The 17,549-nt window shown below is 41.9% G+C and overlaps 1 protein-coding gene across 3 annotated transcripts in view; it reads right to left on the bottom strand.

Moving 5' to 3' along the window:
• Nucleotides 1-17,549, bottom strand: part of PDE8A (phosphodiesterase 8A) — a 145,469-nt gene that overhangs the window by 104,850 nt on the left and 23,070 nt on the right. For 2 of the 3 annotated variants that reach the window (XM_050309759.1, XM_050309760.1), the window contains exon 1: nucleotides 14,256-15,847. The exons of the other annotated variant lie outside the window; for it this stretch is intronic. In XM_050309759.1, the coding sequence (XP_050165716.1) occupies nucleotides 14,256-14,516 (261 nt within the window). In that variant the 5' untranslated portion in view covers nucleotides 14,517-15,847. Of the gene's footprint in view, nucleotides 1-14,255; nucleotides 15,848-17,549 lie in introns of those variants that run through there. 3 annotated transcript variants of the gene reach the window in all.

Here is a 17,549-nt window from a genome sequence, read left to right as displayed (position 1 = left end):
TGAGATAATTATTAAACATTATTATTAACATTAAATCAGTTCTAAACAAGGCAATTAACTAACTGAAACTTCAACTTTTCCTTAATAACTTGAAGCTGCAGAAATCAGAGCCACACACTTAGAGTCTGTTCTGAAGAGCAGCATACTACAGCAAAAGGCACACAAACAGCAATAGAGGACAAAGGCCATTAACAATCATTTATTTATCCTAATTCAAGGACTGTTTCCCTCTACTTGTTCTACTGCCTGGTCTAGCCCACAAAGTCCTGCTGGCAAAAAATGCATTTCTTCCCAAAGGTTTGCAAATACCCACATTATGATTTCATACCTCGACCAAACTATTTCCTGTTGAATCCATCTGTCCAAAGAGAAAAAATTCCAAAAAAGCACCAGTGTGGTGGCAGCATTCAGCGTGCTAGCAGAGTTCCCAGCAGTGAGGAGCTCTCACTACTACCAATTCTTGCTGCAAAGGCATCATAAAAGCAGGCAAGTGGCTCACAGACATCTACTGCCAGAAATTATCACAGTCCAAAGGCTCCACAAGGAGGAAAAGGGCTCCATGTGCTGAATGTACCAGGCTCTTGCTTTGCTTCCATTTCACTTGCAGAATGCTGAATTCCAAGCACAGGTATAACACAAGTTTCCTGGGAAACTTTCTGATTGCAAATGGAGCTAACATTAGCAAAACTGGTTTTGCTGGTGCACTTTATACCAGTTCCTCAAATGAAACATGCTATTCTAACAAAAACATGTTACTCCTTATCGACTATCACTATATCCGTAACAGAGATTTTTCCAATATAAAATATTATTAAAAATCCCAATTCCTCACTGATATTTCTAGGCTAGGTAACATTCCTCATACCATCCTGGCCTTGACAGTATTAAGAGACTTTGCCTAAATCAGAAATGTGTCCTAAGTACAGTTCCACAAGTCAAGAAATACAGGAAAGCTTTCTCTTGTGGAAGAAGCCATATCATTGTCTTTGTACTCTTGAATGGCATAAACTGCACTGCCACAAGCAAAGGAGTATCTGTATTGCTGCAATTAAAGCAGGGCTTTACCCCAGCTATGTCAGTAAGAAATCACCAACATGAAGAACAGAACACTGCAAGATTGACATTCGAGGTGAGATGAGATGCCTCATCCCCTAAGACCCCAGACACTCATTCCTGTAACATATGATGGGTCCTTTCAGGGTCTAGGGCAGCAGGGGTTTGTAAGTGTCTTTGCAACAGTGTTCACTCTCTCTCCAAGGACAAGCTGAAGAAACACAACTAGCTGAACTGCAGTCTCCACTGCCTTCAGCAGGTGTTTTAGTAGTGCTCAGACTAAATTTTCTATACTATCAGGAGAGAAAGGGAAGAAGGACAAACCACAAGAATAAACTAGATCAGTTATTTTATAAAGAAACAGACATCAATGGAAAGAACTGCATATGTATGATGATTTAAAAAAAAAAAAAAAAGGTGAAACAATACAGCAGATCTTCAATCAGTATCACACAGGAGCTGCAATCCACTGATTGTTTTTAAGTGCTTATGCTTCTTAACTCTCTAAAACTAGAAAAATCTATGAAGCTCCCCAACGTGTTGGGACAGCCAGAGGTTTTCTTTAAAAACTCTGTTAAATAGTACTATCTCTTACCACATGAGCTCTTAATTTCTCAGTTCAGAAAAGCACACAGCGCTTTCCTACAGTGCATAGCTGGGTATTTCCAGAGCCTGCTTCTTCACACAAAATCTTTGAAAGATGCCTGTTAACTAAACTTGGCTTAATTAAGTTGACAATTTCACAGCTACTTTGAACAGCTCATTAACTGCAGGCTACAGCGTCTTTGCAGCCAAAGCTCCACAATACATCATACAGTGAACCTGCTGACAGGAGGGTACAACTTCCAACTCATGTTTCAAGAGATCAGATTTATTACTGCAGTCCTGCTTCTTCTAAAACCAGTTCAGGCCTCCTTTAACAGATACTGAAAATACTTAGATCCGTAGTACAGAGCTACACAGCGCTGCAGATACAACTCTGCAAAGCCAATGCTGTCTGACATGGCCATGATAGTGGTGTTGGGGTGAGGACAAGTGGCTGTGGCTGAGCTGCCACAGCTGAGGGTTTACTAAGTCAGTGGGTTGTATTCTATTTAAATTAACCACAAGCTAATTGGCAAACATCCTGTACATACATATATAGCCTCTGGACAGTCTGCTTATTTCTGTTCTAGGACAAAAGTATCTGTAGTAACCGAGTTAGAGCAATCAATTAATCTGCATTTAAGAACTTGTGTTTAAACAAATCACTACCACTGGCCTCAGATCATTCCTCAATACAGATATCAAGGTTTCCCAAACCTAACTCAGACTCTTAAGGGCATGAAGACCTCTTGCAGTACCCAGCAAAAGCAGAGAGGCAGTGCTGTTAGCCACAGTCCCCTTACCCTGGCAATCCTCTGTCATGCTTTCTTCTCTACATTAATTGTTTTATTGGTTTACATCAAAAAGCATTAAACTACGTTAGGATGGGCTAAAGGACCATCCTTTAGAAGAAGCTCCTAGAAATTCTACCTGCTGGCTTGGAACCTCCTGATGTTGGGAAAGATGATGATAAATTCCAAGCCTTTCACCCACACCCATCTCTCTGCAAAATGGAGGGGAAAAAAAAAAAAAAAACAAAGAGAAAAAAACACAATGAGGCACTATACAGGTCCTTGTACCTCTTACAAAGTGGCAGGAAGCTAATAGTAGTCAAGCATTTAAAGACTCCCAGGTAATATTTCACATGAGTATTTACTGAGTGTATTGTTACAGGTGTAAGAGGAAACTAGATCCCAAAGTAGTCAGAGTGATTGGCCACAGCCAGGGAAGCACTGCTCTGCCTTCAGGTTTGCTCAACACAACACACTTCCTTGGTACCTTTGTCCTGAAATGGAATAGCCCTGGCACGGTAAATCCTAACAAGTGGACGAAACTGGGTACTTCTCTGATCAGTCACCTGGAATGCCAGTCAGCTGGGGAAAAAATGTAAGGGACCATTGACCAAAAGGATCAGGTTTCTTGATGGGGGATGGTAGTTCTTCTTTGCAGGTCATCTGTGGAGAAAGGGCAAGAGACCACATGGCCTCATTGCTAAACACACACTTTAGAAAACAACTGACTGAGGGAGATCATGTCCTTGTTCCAACTGATGATGGAAGAATTTATGAGGTTTCTCAACTTTTTAGGACAAATCACTCTTCCATAACTAGGTAAAGATCCCTGTGGAGACAATTGAGACTTCCACGAAACTATAAACTACACCTCATGAGTCAAGTGCCGGACCCCACCACTTACACTCTGCACTGGCCTCTGGTCTTGATTTAATTTAGGAGGCAATGACAGTGCAGTGCAACATATCAGGGAGGTACCTCCTCACCAGCCTAACTCCTGTGCAAAGAATAAAGGATTGAAAATCACAGCTGCCTCTTAGAGCCACAGCCTGCACTTCCTAGCACAGCTCAAAGCCTCAGAGAAGAAAAGTAGGAAAAAATTGCCATTCCCTGAACCTGCACCAGGTCTATTTCACTTCCACAATCCTTAAAATTCTCTGGTTTACTTAGACTTTGTATATCAACAAAGCAAGGTTACCCCACAAATCAAAAACTACCCCACGAACAGTGTCCCACAGCCTTAGCAGAACACAGCAAAGGAGAGTTTATATTGCCCAAAGAGCACAAGAGAGCCTTTTAAGAGCTCTCAGCAATCAGAACAGCCAAGATAAAGTTAGGAGAAAAGTTCAGAGCTATGTAACCTCCAAAAAGAAGTCCTTTTTAGTTTAATTGGCAAAATAAGAGATGGTAATTTCAGCTCACTTTTTTTTTTGACAGTCAAGCTATGAATCTCACTGTAAGTATTGCATAAGAGAGTTTAGACTTTTAGAAAATGTGAACTTCAGTCACGCTTCTCTGAAAATTTGGTGCTTGGCAATTTTCCCATGGTCAGTCACACTGACTGGGGGCTAAGTCTGAGGATCTGACAGGCTGCTAGACTTCTCATACCTCCCACCAACCACCAGCCCCACCAACTCCCTCTGCCCCACTCCCACTCTGAGGCTTTGCAGTGACACAAAAAAAACCAACCAAACAAACAAAAGGAAAAAAAGACCAGAAAAACCCTTCTAACTGTTATAACATACAAACAGTGACAAAAAAGTTATGTTTTTCAGTAAAATATAATAAGCTGATACATCGATATTTAGCTCTAGGAACCAACAGTATACAATGCCCAGCAGAATTTCTCTCTTTTTGTAATTTGCTACCAAACCAGCAGGCTGACACTACTGCCTGTCCTTCAGGGACAAACACTATTTCTGCTCTTCTCACCAAAGCCAGGGGGGAGAGGGATAGCTCAGCTTACTCACTGAGCAGCCTCATTAGTTCAATGAGCTTTTATTATTATGAACAAGGATCATAAAAGCTAAATCTCTCTTATCTCCAAGAAGCTGGTTCTTGCTACTAGGTACCATTGCCAGAGGCTGCTGCTTTTGGAGAAAACTTGGTTCCCAACAGCTACTGCTCTAATGCATTCATTTTAAAGAACTGTCACTTGGAATAATATCTCAGAAAACATAAAACCCTCCTAAAAAATCAGGCAGCTGCCCTAAAGTAAACTACTCCATACTTTGGAAAAGGTAAAATGTGAGATTATTCACTGAAGGAAAAAGTGTCATTTGGTAGGCTTAGGGCTGTTACTGACAGCACTATCACAGAATTCAACCTCACTGCCTCATGACAGATCTCGGCTCCATGGCATTACATAGCAAGGAACAAGACCACCATTCCAGAACTGAGGACATTTGATAACATAACATTGACAGTGTAACAGCTGTTTCATCTGAAATTCTGCAAAAAGCAGATCCCTTCCAGCCAAAGACAAAAAATACAAACAAACAAACAACAACTCCAAATAAATACTAAGTAAATTAAAAGTTCCAGCAGAATCAATGGAAGCATGAAGCAGTGCCTGAGTTCACAGGACTTCCTTCTGTTAGCAAAACAAAAGTTGTTTGGATTTGCAAAACCCCTTTTGCCTGGCTATGAAGCATTTCATTCCCCTAAAATATCAATTTTACCCTCAGGTTTTTTTCATCTGTTTTATGTAGGAAAGAAACTAGTTTCTCTGGTCATAAAGTTCTCTTCAAAATGCAAACCCATATTTAGTTACAATTCATGTCCCCTGCTTTCTTTTAAAAACTTTCATAGGTTGTTCTTGGTCCCTGCAACAGTATCTGCAGAAAGAAATCCATCAGCCCTTCACACTGGTGGTGTTTCAGTGATAAGTATGTGCTAACACCGGTTTGGAAATTAATTCTCCATTCACAAATTCCACTCAAGAGTACAATTTTTTTTACTGCATTTGACAACTTAGCAACCAAGTTTTAAGGACATAAAACTAAAATATTGGTATTGGATTACATGCCAGAATGGTGAAAAATGAGAAGTAAATCAGTATGTTCAGACTGAAGCCAGAAGAGGAACATGAAGAACTCTTCTCATTTTTGTACCTTTAAATAGATGCCTTGCATCTTTGTCCAAAGCACACTCTGCTGACGGCTGGTAGAGACAGAGCATGGCATACATGGACACAGTTTGATCTGAGTGCAGCTCTTGTGTTCCTGGGTACATGATGGCCCTGATCCCGCATGACACATAATTGAGGTCAAGCATTCAAGTGGAAATAGACAGTAAGTTGGCCAAGGAGCCACACACTAACCAGGATCTTCTGATTTCAGTTCACTATCTCTGGCCTTGGCCACACTGTTGCATCGCTGCTTACAGAAGGATCCTAAGATGCAAGTCAAGAACTACACAGACACAAATAAGTAGGGGAAAAATATTCCTTCTGAATGCTTAGAAATTCGAAGTTTTAACTTTGAGAGTCACCGCTCTCAAAGTTATTCTACCTGAAGCACAGCAACAACCCTTGAGCCCACAGATCTTAAATGGGGTTGAAAGACTGTCATTTTGGTGAGAATTTGGCCCACCAATACATCTCAATAATACTTTGCTTTGGTTTGAAAAATAAAATGCAGATATCTTGCCAGCAATCCCACACCATCCACACTTCAGAGTGTGGCAAAGCTCTGGATTCCAGTACTTGTACATTTACATTCTGATACTCATCCTGTAACAAAATATTTATCTCTGAGTTACAGCTCATGGAAAAGCACAATTTTTACCAGCCAGTTAAATTGTGTTCAGAGCACATCACTTCTGCTTCAAGTTACCAAAGTAATAGGTGTGGTTGTCCTCAACCATTTGTGGAATTTCTCACCAAACTTACAAAAAGTTATGAAGGAAAAAAAAAAAAACCAACAAACTTAAGAATTGAAAGGAACAGCAGACCAGTATTCCAAAAAGAATTCAGATCTGCAAACCAGTCATCTCAGCTCAACACTGATCTTGACCTACCTACCTATCACACAGACACCTTTGTATATTTAAACTTAGAATTAAAACCACTCTGGTAAAGTAGAGTTCTGCATTTCAGTGTCAGAAGAGACACAACCCTGATAACTCAGTGTGAATGAGGAGCATCTACCTGAGGATGCAAAAGGGCAGGTACTCCTATGTACAGGAAAAATTGTATTCAGTGTGGATCAAGGTTCTTATTTTTGTGCTGTAATTATGCATTAGCATAGTTTTTTCAAACAAGAAGCTTATTAAAAAGGTTTACCCTGCTGATCACTTACTGAGGTTGTTTGCCTGATTAAATTTTATTAGAGATAACACAACCTCAAACTCAAAGACAGAACACGATAGTAAATGTGTAACTTTAAAAATACATCGTCTTTTAGTGGCAAGATGGGGCCTCATAAAGTTTCCACCACATCCCAGCAGGGAGCTAAAGGTCACTGAAACTCAAAATGAAAAACAATGGGAAGTAGAGGATGTCGTTCTTTCACATTTGCCCAGTGATTCTGTGTTTTCTTTGTATGGATTTACTTAGGAAACTGGGAAATCTAAAAAACAATGAAAAGATTTCAAAGTTAACATTTCCCCCTTAACAAGATCAGAAATCTGTTCATGTCACAATGTAAAGTGTTTGATTTATAAAGGAAAATACCTCTTAACTTGAAAAAGGCATATAAAATGTTTAAAGTTTCCTATCCAACTTTCAAATTAATGTGAAAAATAATTCTGCTTTTGCAAAAAAAAAAAAAATTCTTATTTCTAATAAAGAAACAGACACATCTTAAATCTGTTAAAAATATTATTTAACAAACAGATTAATATATATCCTGATTCTAAAAAAAATCCTTGAAATAGTATCAATTTAGTTCACTCAGAAATGAAAGACTTATCTGGTCAAAAGTACCTTTTTCTTTACACCAACAAAAAGATGTTATCCTAATTTCCAGGGATCTAGTGCTCAGAAATTGTCTATCATGAGTGGCAGAACCAAAAGTCACATTTCCTCCTACTTCAAGCAAAGATGGGAATCCTAATTTGAGTCCCTCTGATACTGGAATCAGAGTCTTTTTCATTACCAACAGTATTTTATTCCCCAAACTGCTTTTATATCTTGAATATTTTTTTTTATTCCAAGTCATTTTCCTGTGCAAGGACATAAACTCTCTACATACATATGCAGACTAGCTTTGAACATTTAAAACACTATCAAAACCCATCTCAAATTACCATGTCAACTACATTCAAAATAGACACAGCCTAATTTTTGTCAACACATTTCCATGTCAAAAAGTAGGTTCCAGCCCTCTTCCTTTCTCCTGGAACAAAGCCATACGTGTGGGAGCTGGCTTACAGAATGCTAAGCTTTTTTTTACTTTATGCAGAGCCACAGAGTTACAGATTTTACAAGGAAGAAGAGAAAAGGGCCTGGGAGTTTGATCTGAGGCCAGGAGTACAACCCATAGTAAGAGAGGACGGTCTGGAAGAATGCACAAATTAGAGACTCCGCTATTTAATTTCACAGCATGTGTAACAACATCATTTATTACATTTTGGCCTTAACATGGATATCAAGAAAGAACCTAAAAGGGGCTTGATGCTGAAATCTTCCAACTCAGCATATTCTGTGATTCTATGATGTTTTTGCAAAGCAGAGGGCTCTAACAACAGATGCCTTTGAAAACCTATAAATCTGACTCTGGGCAGCAAAACTCTTTAGTATGTCACACACATTAAAGCTATTCCATTTGTACCTTGTCATCCTGTGCCAATTTAAATTACTGTCAAATGAAGATACCTAATTATTTTACCCAAAGAACAGACAGCAATGTGTATAATGTCACAGGGCCAAATAAATTCCTAGTGAAGCTCCACTGGATGAATGGGTCTGACACATAAAACACTGCAATTCACATGGAAAAGTGAGCTTTGGACATGAAATCACACTCCGTGTGTGATCTTGGAAACATTGCTAACAATGTTTTAATTCCATCCATGGCTGGTAAAGCAGTTTACGGTGTGGGCATATTACATCCATACACACCCCCAAAATAGAACACAATGCTAAATTGTTCTCCTATGTGTGCAGGTGCTTCTGCAGCCCTCTGATAAAATGACAACTTACGTAAAGCTTGTATTGAAACTATTTCACCTTGGGGCCAGTCTGCTCATTATCGTATTTGCTTTAAGTTTCTTTCACTTTTTGCTGAGAGCTAATAAAAGCTTTAGCTGTCCGTATCTTGAAATATTCATTTCCTCTTTGAGGACTCATTTGAAAGTCAGTTGACATTCCAACTGCTCAAAAAGTGGAATATTTTCAGTGTATTGTTACTATTGCTTAAGTAACCCAATTCTGGAGTCCTTTCTCAATGCGACAGCCAAGAGAGGTGAACAAATGTTCGTATAATAACTAAAACAAAACAGCAATTTATCACTGTTGGTAGTGGCGACTGCTGGATATAACAATTTCAATGGTTGTTAAAAATAATTCTCATTCAAATACCTCTCCCTTGGACATTTATTTGAACACGAGGAACAAATATTAAAGCATGCAAAAGGGGAAGCAAAACAGTTTCCAAACAGTATTTTTTATAAATTTCAAATGAACTATGAACTTTTCTTAATGAGACATCCTTCATACTCACATAGATTGTAAGCATCTTCTAATCTACAATTCATTGAACAAGAAGCATTTGCAAGCTGGTGTAACCATTTCACACCTTTAATTTATATTTAAACGTAACATTTTGGATGTAAAATCTGAATTGCTGGCACCTTAAACAGCAAGGCAAAGCTGGTAACTTGCATTAGAATTTCACACCACATGTAATATCGGGAATGGTACAAACAGGGACAGAACTAATTAGTATATCACCTCCCGTTATTCTGCCTGGCTTGTAAGTACATTCTACAACTAGAAAATTTCTCACTGTGGATGTACTTACACTTCAATCTGAGCCATACAATTAAGAATACAAAGGGTGCAACACAGTAAGAGAAATACCTAGAACTGCAGAAATAAAGCCTTGGGTTTAATACTTCCTCTATTGACCCATTCAGGGGGCAGAAAAGGAAAAGCTTGGAACTTAACTACCTAAAATGGCCAGGGAAGAGACACAAAGCAAGCTCAGACCAGCAGCAGTGAAGAACAATGAAAAGGGCAGAAAGAAGTCAGTCCTTCATGCCTGGTAGATGAATTTACAGCCAAAAGGAGCTTTGGTGAAGCTTTTACCAACAGTAAGTACTCCAAAAATTCAGGTTCTAACCCTCCTCACCTCAGTCACCCAAGGAATTGCCCTCAGATGCAGTGACACATTTTGCATGACTTGTTTTGCATGATCAGGAGAAGTACCAGTAAAAATGATTTAAAAATTGAAAACGCAGCTTATGCTGTCTCAGTATTGTAGCCAGCCATACACTATGAGTGATTTATAGCTTGGTTTTTTTCCAATTTACATAACAAAACCCAGAAAATTTTAAAAAAAATACAGAAATTAGACTTAAATATGACCCCAGTTCAAATGTTACTAACACCACTTCGCACCATTTAAAAATCAGACTCCCATTCCCAGAAGAAAGGGTTCACGCCTTGCAACAACAGCATAAAAAGTATCAGTGTGAAAGTCTGGAGCCGTAAAGACTGAGAAAAGTTCATGTATCTCAGCGTGGGAAGGATCTTCTCAGTGGAAGCAAGGATCTCTGTACGGGAGAGCTGACGTCAGTGGAAGTGGGAGGGAAATGGTGATGGGAGGTTTGTCGGGGAAATGATTGAGGACAGTTTCAGTGGAAACAGGGAGGATTCAAGAGAGGGTGGATGGCCTCAGTGGAAGCATGGACAGAAAGTGTGGGAGTATCAAAGGGAGGGAGCGCTCCTGTGTTCCAAGGGAAAGGAATTACCAGACAGGGAGGAAAAGAGCAGACAGCTTAATGGACTAAATAACGTGCTGTTAACTGCTAAAATGAGATCCACTTCAGCACTGCAGGTACCATATAGCACACAGCCTCTTATATGCAGAATTATGCAACCACTGGTTTGCAGTGACTGCAAAATTCACAGGCGATTTCACAGGGTTTGAATGCAGAAAACTTGCTGGCTGTAGGGGCAGGGATTTAAACTGGCTGTCCCACATCAGCTGATAAATCAAAAGACTATTTCACATTTAGTCCTTCTGGCTTAGGATTCATTTTAATTTAAAATAAAGGAAGATTGGATTTACCCTCTGATCCCCTTGCACCCAAACACAAATATTTCTGTATTAAATGTATACGACAGGGAGAGTTACACAAAAAAAGAGGAAGGAACTCTTACGTACATAAAAGAATGACAGAGCAAAATCAAGGTGCAATCTATGTGCTACAGTGTGTATTAATACACTGTAGAAGAGTGACACACACACAGGATGTTGGGATAGCAGATGCTGATGAATACCCTAGACAATTTTAAATAAATGCCCAGAAAGTCCTTATGCCTTTCAGCATTTACTCCACTTATGCTATAGATTAAACAATTATTATTCTAAAGGTGTTTAAGCAGGTGTCTGTAAAGCCAAGAAGCTTTACCACAAATTCAACTACACAGCTGTCTGAAAATGATAATTTATATTAAAAAAAAAAAAACACAGATTATCACAATTTTGAGACTGCTTTCCTGAGATTTTTAAAGTTAAAATAAAAATCAGGAAAAATCTCCTTTGCAACAGTACTGGGTAAGTGTAATTTGATATTCTTTATGAAGCACTGGATAATCAAACCCCAGTCCCTTCATCTAGGTCCTGCTCATCTTTCACTAGTACAGGATTTAATCTGCAGAGTCAATACATCAAAAATTAAGGGAAGAGTTTTCATGGCTGGTTCATTGTTTAGATATGACACTTTTTCCAAGATGCTCATAAATTTTCAAATAAAAGCCACATATGAAAATACTAATTAAGGAGGGAGATAAAGGGCTGCTCCATTTCTCATGTACTATCACCATACTCATATACACCAGAAATAGGTATTATGGTATTTATCTCTGCGCACACACACACTTTCAGGATTGTTCTGCAAATCTGGATGGATAAACTTAGGGTTCTCCACATAAGGAAGGAACAGGTAACTTTTTTAGCTACAGTTTATAAATTGATGCAAATCACAAAATATAGTATGATCACACTGCACATCCACAAAATGTTCCTCTGCAGAAGAAAGATATAGTAAGACATAGGCATAAAACCAGAATAAGTTGGGGGGGTTAATTAGTAATATATATAAAGCCATTTTACAATTAGCAAGGGTTTTTTTCTTTTTAATACACTTTCTGACTTGAAAGATGTGCACTATAGCTAACAAACTGATTCAATAAAAATTATTGCACTATCTATTATACATGTTTTAATAAACGTAATACTAACGCCAGCCAAAGTGAAATTATGAGATTTACACACAGGCCAAGTTTTGTTCTTAGCTCTAACACAGCATTCTCTTGGCTTTAATCTGTGCATATACAACAATTTAATTTAAAGTACCCTGAAACCAAGTGAAAATGTCACTCAGGACTATTCACACAAATTCTGGGTGACACCACCACTGCCCAAAGCACAAAAAGTTTGTAGCGTGTTGTGTCTGTTTGAAGGGATCCCTGGGGCCACAAAGGATGTAGTGCACACTCTGAAGAACAGCAGTGGTTCTTAGCAACACCCCAATTCTTACAGTTCTTCCTCAAATCAGAAATCCTTTTAGTTACAAAACAGACACACAACATCCTGCCCAATGCTCCTTTTGGCTTCAGGAATTTCAGACTCCTGTCCATTATTTTCAATGTTCTCACACTTTATTTCTTTGTAAACAACTTCACCATACTGTGAAAACTGCTCTCCAGTGATCCCTCACTCCAGCACAATCTCTGAGATAACGGCTATCTGGCACACTGAGAACTGTAAATCTGATTGTACTGTACACACTCACGATAAAAGCAGAGAATGAAATACCACGATGCTTTACAGCTCTAGAGAGTATTACAGGATTTTGCACGTGAAAATAACGCAGATGTGATGTGTCCAACATTCAGCTGATCACAAACAGAACTGCACTCTCATTTCTGAAAACCCATCCTTCAGAGCACTGTGCTTAGAGTGATGACAAGGGCAGAAAATGTGATCGAGTGATAAAAACCTGAGTGACTGCCAATGAGATGACAGCATGCATACGAACCAACAGCACCCCTATAGCGTGTGGCTGAGTTATCCAAACCCTGTAACAAGAATTTGCACGAAGTTCTTGAAACTGGACAACAAAATTCAACAAAATTAAGACTGCTTCCCACGCGTGCTTCTGGAAACAGGTTTTTTGGAGGGGGGTTTCCCCGTGAGCAAGCACACAGGAGACAAATTCACAGAATATAAATTTTAAGACCAGTTTTGGTTTAGATTTTGTTAACGTGCAATTATAATCACTATTAAAAATTCTTATCACAAGACAGTTGTCAGGATTCTGATGAAAACTTAAGCTTCCTTAGTGTGGTTACTGTGTTAAGTAAGCCGTAAGCATGTCTATCGCGTGTGAACAGGGCCGTAAAGTTCATTTCCTGTACACAAAAAATTTAGTTTAATACAACACCATTCAGCTTCACGTTCTGCCTTAAGTATTGTTAATTCCTCCTCCAACTCACTACTTACAAAGTGCCTGGTAATTTTCTAGACTTTTTTTAATCCCTTATGAACAGAGATTACTAAATCTGAAGGAAAACAACTGAAGAAAATCACTCACATAACTGAAGTAAATTATTCCAGGTCAATACTCTAGAAGCCATACAAGTAAAAATCCTAAGAAAGCTACTAATCATTAGAGTTTCTGCTAATCTGCAAAACACTTGACATTCAGTTAGATCTTGCCTGCATCTGATATTTACAGCATGTGTATCTCAGTTCTTATCACAGAACAAGAACAGATCAGCCATGTTATACAATATCTCCTGGACTGCCATAATTTGATTTTTCCTACGTTTGCAATTACTTATTTTTACAAAATAAAAACAGTTTCCTCAAGAAAAGCAGAGGCATGATCCAAACCTATAGCATTAGGAACTAAAGTACAACCCATAAACAAACAGTCCATCCACAGAAAGCAAACAAGCGACTGCACCACTGACAGTCTCACTTTAAAGAAAATAGTCACAAATTACAAATTTTGTTTTCAGTATGTGTTTCTCGACTTCATACAGTCTTGGGGTGTATCTCTACTCAAAAGTATGGGCACTAACACATGCAAAAAAACCTCCAAAAATACCCTATTTGCAGCTACAGACAAGGTCAACAAGTTGTTAATGTAAATCAGTACCCAGAGCAAAACATGCTGCCTCTCTCCCTTCAACTTTCCGAATGGAATAGGCAAACTGATCAGCCCAGCGAGCAGATCGCCTCAGACTGCGATCTGCCCGTGCTTCCAAACAAGACAAGCACAAACACCAACACGGGACGACCCAGAGCACACACAAGAGTAGTGCAGCTCCCCTGCACGGCACAGTCCCACCAGGACGGATGGGCCCCTCCAGGTTCAGAAGCAAGACCCGTGCCCCGGCTCTAACGACCGACGGGGTCCATCACACCGCTCTCCTTCCCGGAATTAGGAGAACGCATTTTGCGGAATGAAGAAAGAGACTTGGGTACCTCTGTAAAGTCGTCAAGACACTGATTAGTTTATAAACGAAAGTAACAGCTCAAGCCAGGAAAAGCTCCCCCACAAAGGCAGGGATACTCCTTGGAATAAACCGCTACAGCCAACTCCGGTTCTGAGAGAAACAGTGCTCATGTTTAGCACCCTTTTTACCTTAACACTGGATCTGCCGGTCTGGGCCTCTGCCTCCATGCTCTGGCTGTTCTCCCTCTTGTCTTTCTTAGAGGAATTAGTCCTCGCCTCATAAGTGGATGTGTTGTAGCATTTAATGAATAATCCTGGGACGGGGTTGCCTTGCTGCTGTTGAGACATGGTTGTGTTGGTCTGGTGAGGGAAATTGCACTCCTCAGACTCATTGCTACTGTGACAGATCACTCTGCTGTCAGAGAGGTTGGTGCTTGGAACACAGCCCATGCTTTGTGGCCACCTGGGGAATACTTCTAAACTGTATATATATATACGTGTATATATATATGTATATATATCTTTCCTTCCCGTTGGTATTTTCCCCCTGCTTAATAATTTTTTTGTTAACAAGATGAATCTCTTTCCTGCGTCTCAAATACACTCTGAAGCATTGCCATCGGTCCCTTCTATACCACCAGAAACGTGTCTGTTCTCCTCGTCCTCCAGGAAACAGGTCCTTTTATCTCAATCTCAGCAGTGGGCTGGGGAGCTGGAGGGGAGGGAAGGGGGGAAATCAAGAACCGGTCGACTTCGTATTTTCACAGATTATTATTAATTTGTCTAAGCCATCTGAGAATCTTGGTAAGAATTTCTTTCCTTCTGCGAAAAGTTAAAAAAAAAAAAATAAAAAAAGAGGAGGAGGAAAAAGCAAAAGCAAAAATAATAATAACAAAAAAAAAACAAGCCCCAAACCACACACACGCCCCGGCGTCGGCTCGGCGCTCAGAAGGGCCGGGGGCACAGCACCATCTCCTCCCCCGAGCCCGGCGCCCGGCGCATTTTCCACCCGGGCTTGCTCCGCGTTACCGATTAACCCGGGACCGGGCCGGGGGCCGCTCCCCACCTCCGCGTCCGCGCTCCCGCCGAGCAGCGCTCACTCCTCGCGGTCCAGCCCGGCGCTGCGCTGTACCGGGGGCGTGCTGTGGGGTGTGCTTTGGGGGCCAAAATCAATGGTTTATTAAAAAACAACAACAACAGCACGGACCGAGAGCCGCCCCGGGGAGCCGGCTGCGCTCCTCACGCCGCGCTGGGCACGTCCCGCGCCGCCTCGGTCGCGGGCGGGCGGGCGGCCGCCGCGGCGGTGACATTCAGGATCCCGTCGTCGGAAGGAAGGAAGAGCCCCCCGTCAGGCGGCAGCGGGGCTCTCCGGCCGCCGCAGCGGCATCCCGGCTCAGCGCCGCGGGGCAGGGGCGGGCCGGGCCGCGGGGAGCCCCCTCGGGAAAGCGAGGCACGGCCCGGAGGGCTTCCCTGAGCCGCGGGGGCAGCCGGCGCGGCGGGCGGAGGCATCAAAGGGCCTCCATGATGCGGTCGGTTTTTTGGGCGGAGAAGTGATGCGAAACGGCGAGAGGGGAAAAAATCAAAAATTTAGGAAAAAAAAAAAAAAAAAGGAGGAGGAAAAATTAAAAGGAGCGAGAAGTAGAAGGAGAACGATCCTAGCGTCCCATCCCGGCGGCAAGCGCTGCAGCGGCGACAGCTCTGGTTCCCGGGGCCGTGGTGTCTGCATCCCTCAGCAGGGAAATGCCTGGCTCCCCGCAGCCGCCGTCCCTCGCTCCGCGCTCACCTTGTTATTATTGATGTTCCTCGGCGGCGGCGGCGGCGCCCGCGGCCCCTCCGCCGCCCCGCCCTCCCCGCCCCGCCCCGCGGCTCCCCTCGCGCTGCCCCGGCCGGCTCGGCCGCGGCGGGGCCGGCGCAGCGCCCGGCGCGGTGACCTCCGGCCCGCGCTGGCGTCAGGGACAGCGGCGGCCAATGCGGGACCGCCCGCGCCCCGCCCCGCACACCGCGCGCGACCGCACCGGCCCCGCAGCGCTCAGGGCGCGCCGTGACCCCCGCTCGCTGGCCCCCGGCACACCGGGCTCCCTCCTTCGGGAGCAGCGCGGCCGGACGGAGCGCGGAGTCTGTTGGTGCTTCCCATCGTTTTCCCTTCCGAGCCTGCCCGTGCCAATTTCTTTGAGAATGTTTTTTTGAAACCAGAGCCTTGTGAAAAGGGAAGATGGTGCTATGGGTGGAGCCAGGCCCTGGGGCTTGGGAAATTAACTGCAGGCAGACTTCTTCCTGGGATATGTATGTGAAATAAACCTTTTCTGTTTCTATATCGTTTCGGTAACTATATTTCCTTATCATATAGATGTACTGGGAGACTAGATGTCTGTACATACTTTAAGAGAGAAAACAGAGTATTTAAATCTCTATAAATGACCAGGGCAAGATGAGTTACTACTATAGACAATATGTGTTCCAGAAGTACCAGCTCAAGTGTAGCCCAGGTTCCACAAGAGACATATGACACCATACCCTACCACAGACCACACACCACCCGATGGGCTCCTAAGAGCTCTAGTGTTCCACATGTGCCCTTACCGTGCCTTTCACTTTCTTCACTATGTCATCTGTAGCTTCTGCTACCTTTGTTCTCAATGACTCACAGAGGTGCTTCTCCAAGGTCCTGCCTGTTTTCACAAGCTCAGGAAGAGCTCAGAGACAACAGGAGTTTAGGGAAGGCCAAATCAAACTTTAGATTTAGGAACATGGTTAAACCCAAATATCAGAGACATGACTTTTGTCAATAAGCTCCAGCATCTGAGGAGGGAAAAATGATGTATCACAGGAGGAAACTATTTAAATTACTCCATTTGTGCCATGATCACATCTGTACCCCCCTGTCAGAATCACTGTGTTTCAGAAGCCAATTCAGCATGAGTACTTCTGTGCATTCCGAACAGCCAGACTTTGAACAGTACCTCAACTACATGACAAGTGCCATCAGGTCATAATTAAAAGCAAAACATGCAGATAAATAATGACTATTGACAGCAAGAACGGCAAGAAGCTCTTCATTCATGTATGTAACAGCATCACTTGATGCAGATCAGAGCACCTTATAAGGTTGAGAGATGCAAAGCCAAAAGTCGGTGCTTTTGAGAAATGTGGTTTTTCAGGATAACCACAGTACTTGCACTGTCAAAGTGCTTTTATTTACTTCTCATAATTACCAGCATTAAAGGCTGGAAAATCAAGTCTTTCCTTTCCTAATGTTTCTGCTACTGTGCAGTTTCAAGTATAAGCAATAGGCACATAAACTTCATCCACCCCATTAATTTAGCTGATCTATATAGCCTGTTAGAACCAGAAAAAGACGTCAGCTTCCTGTGCTCTCATCACTTTGGACACCCACTTAATACAAGCACTTAACAATAAATGAAGGGAAAGGCTTAACATATGCATTTGAAACAGCGGGCACTGTTTGGAGCAGGATCTTGTCCT

Source organism: Myiozetetes cayanensis, unplaced genomic scaffold (assembly GCF_022539395.1).
Source record: "Myiozetetes cayanensis isolate MyiCay16 unplaced genomic scaffold, myiCay2020 scf14, whole genome shotgun sequence".
NCBI classification, from domain to species: domain Eukaryota; kingdom Metazoa; phylum Chordata; class Aves; order Passeriformes; family Tyrannidae; genus Myiozetetes; species Myiozetetes cayanensis.
The sequence above is the reverse complement of the archived record's forward strand: the minus strand, read 5'-3'. Positions and strand labels throughout refer to the sequence as shown.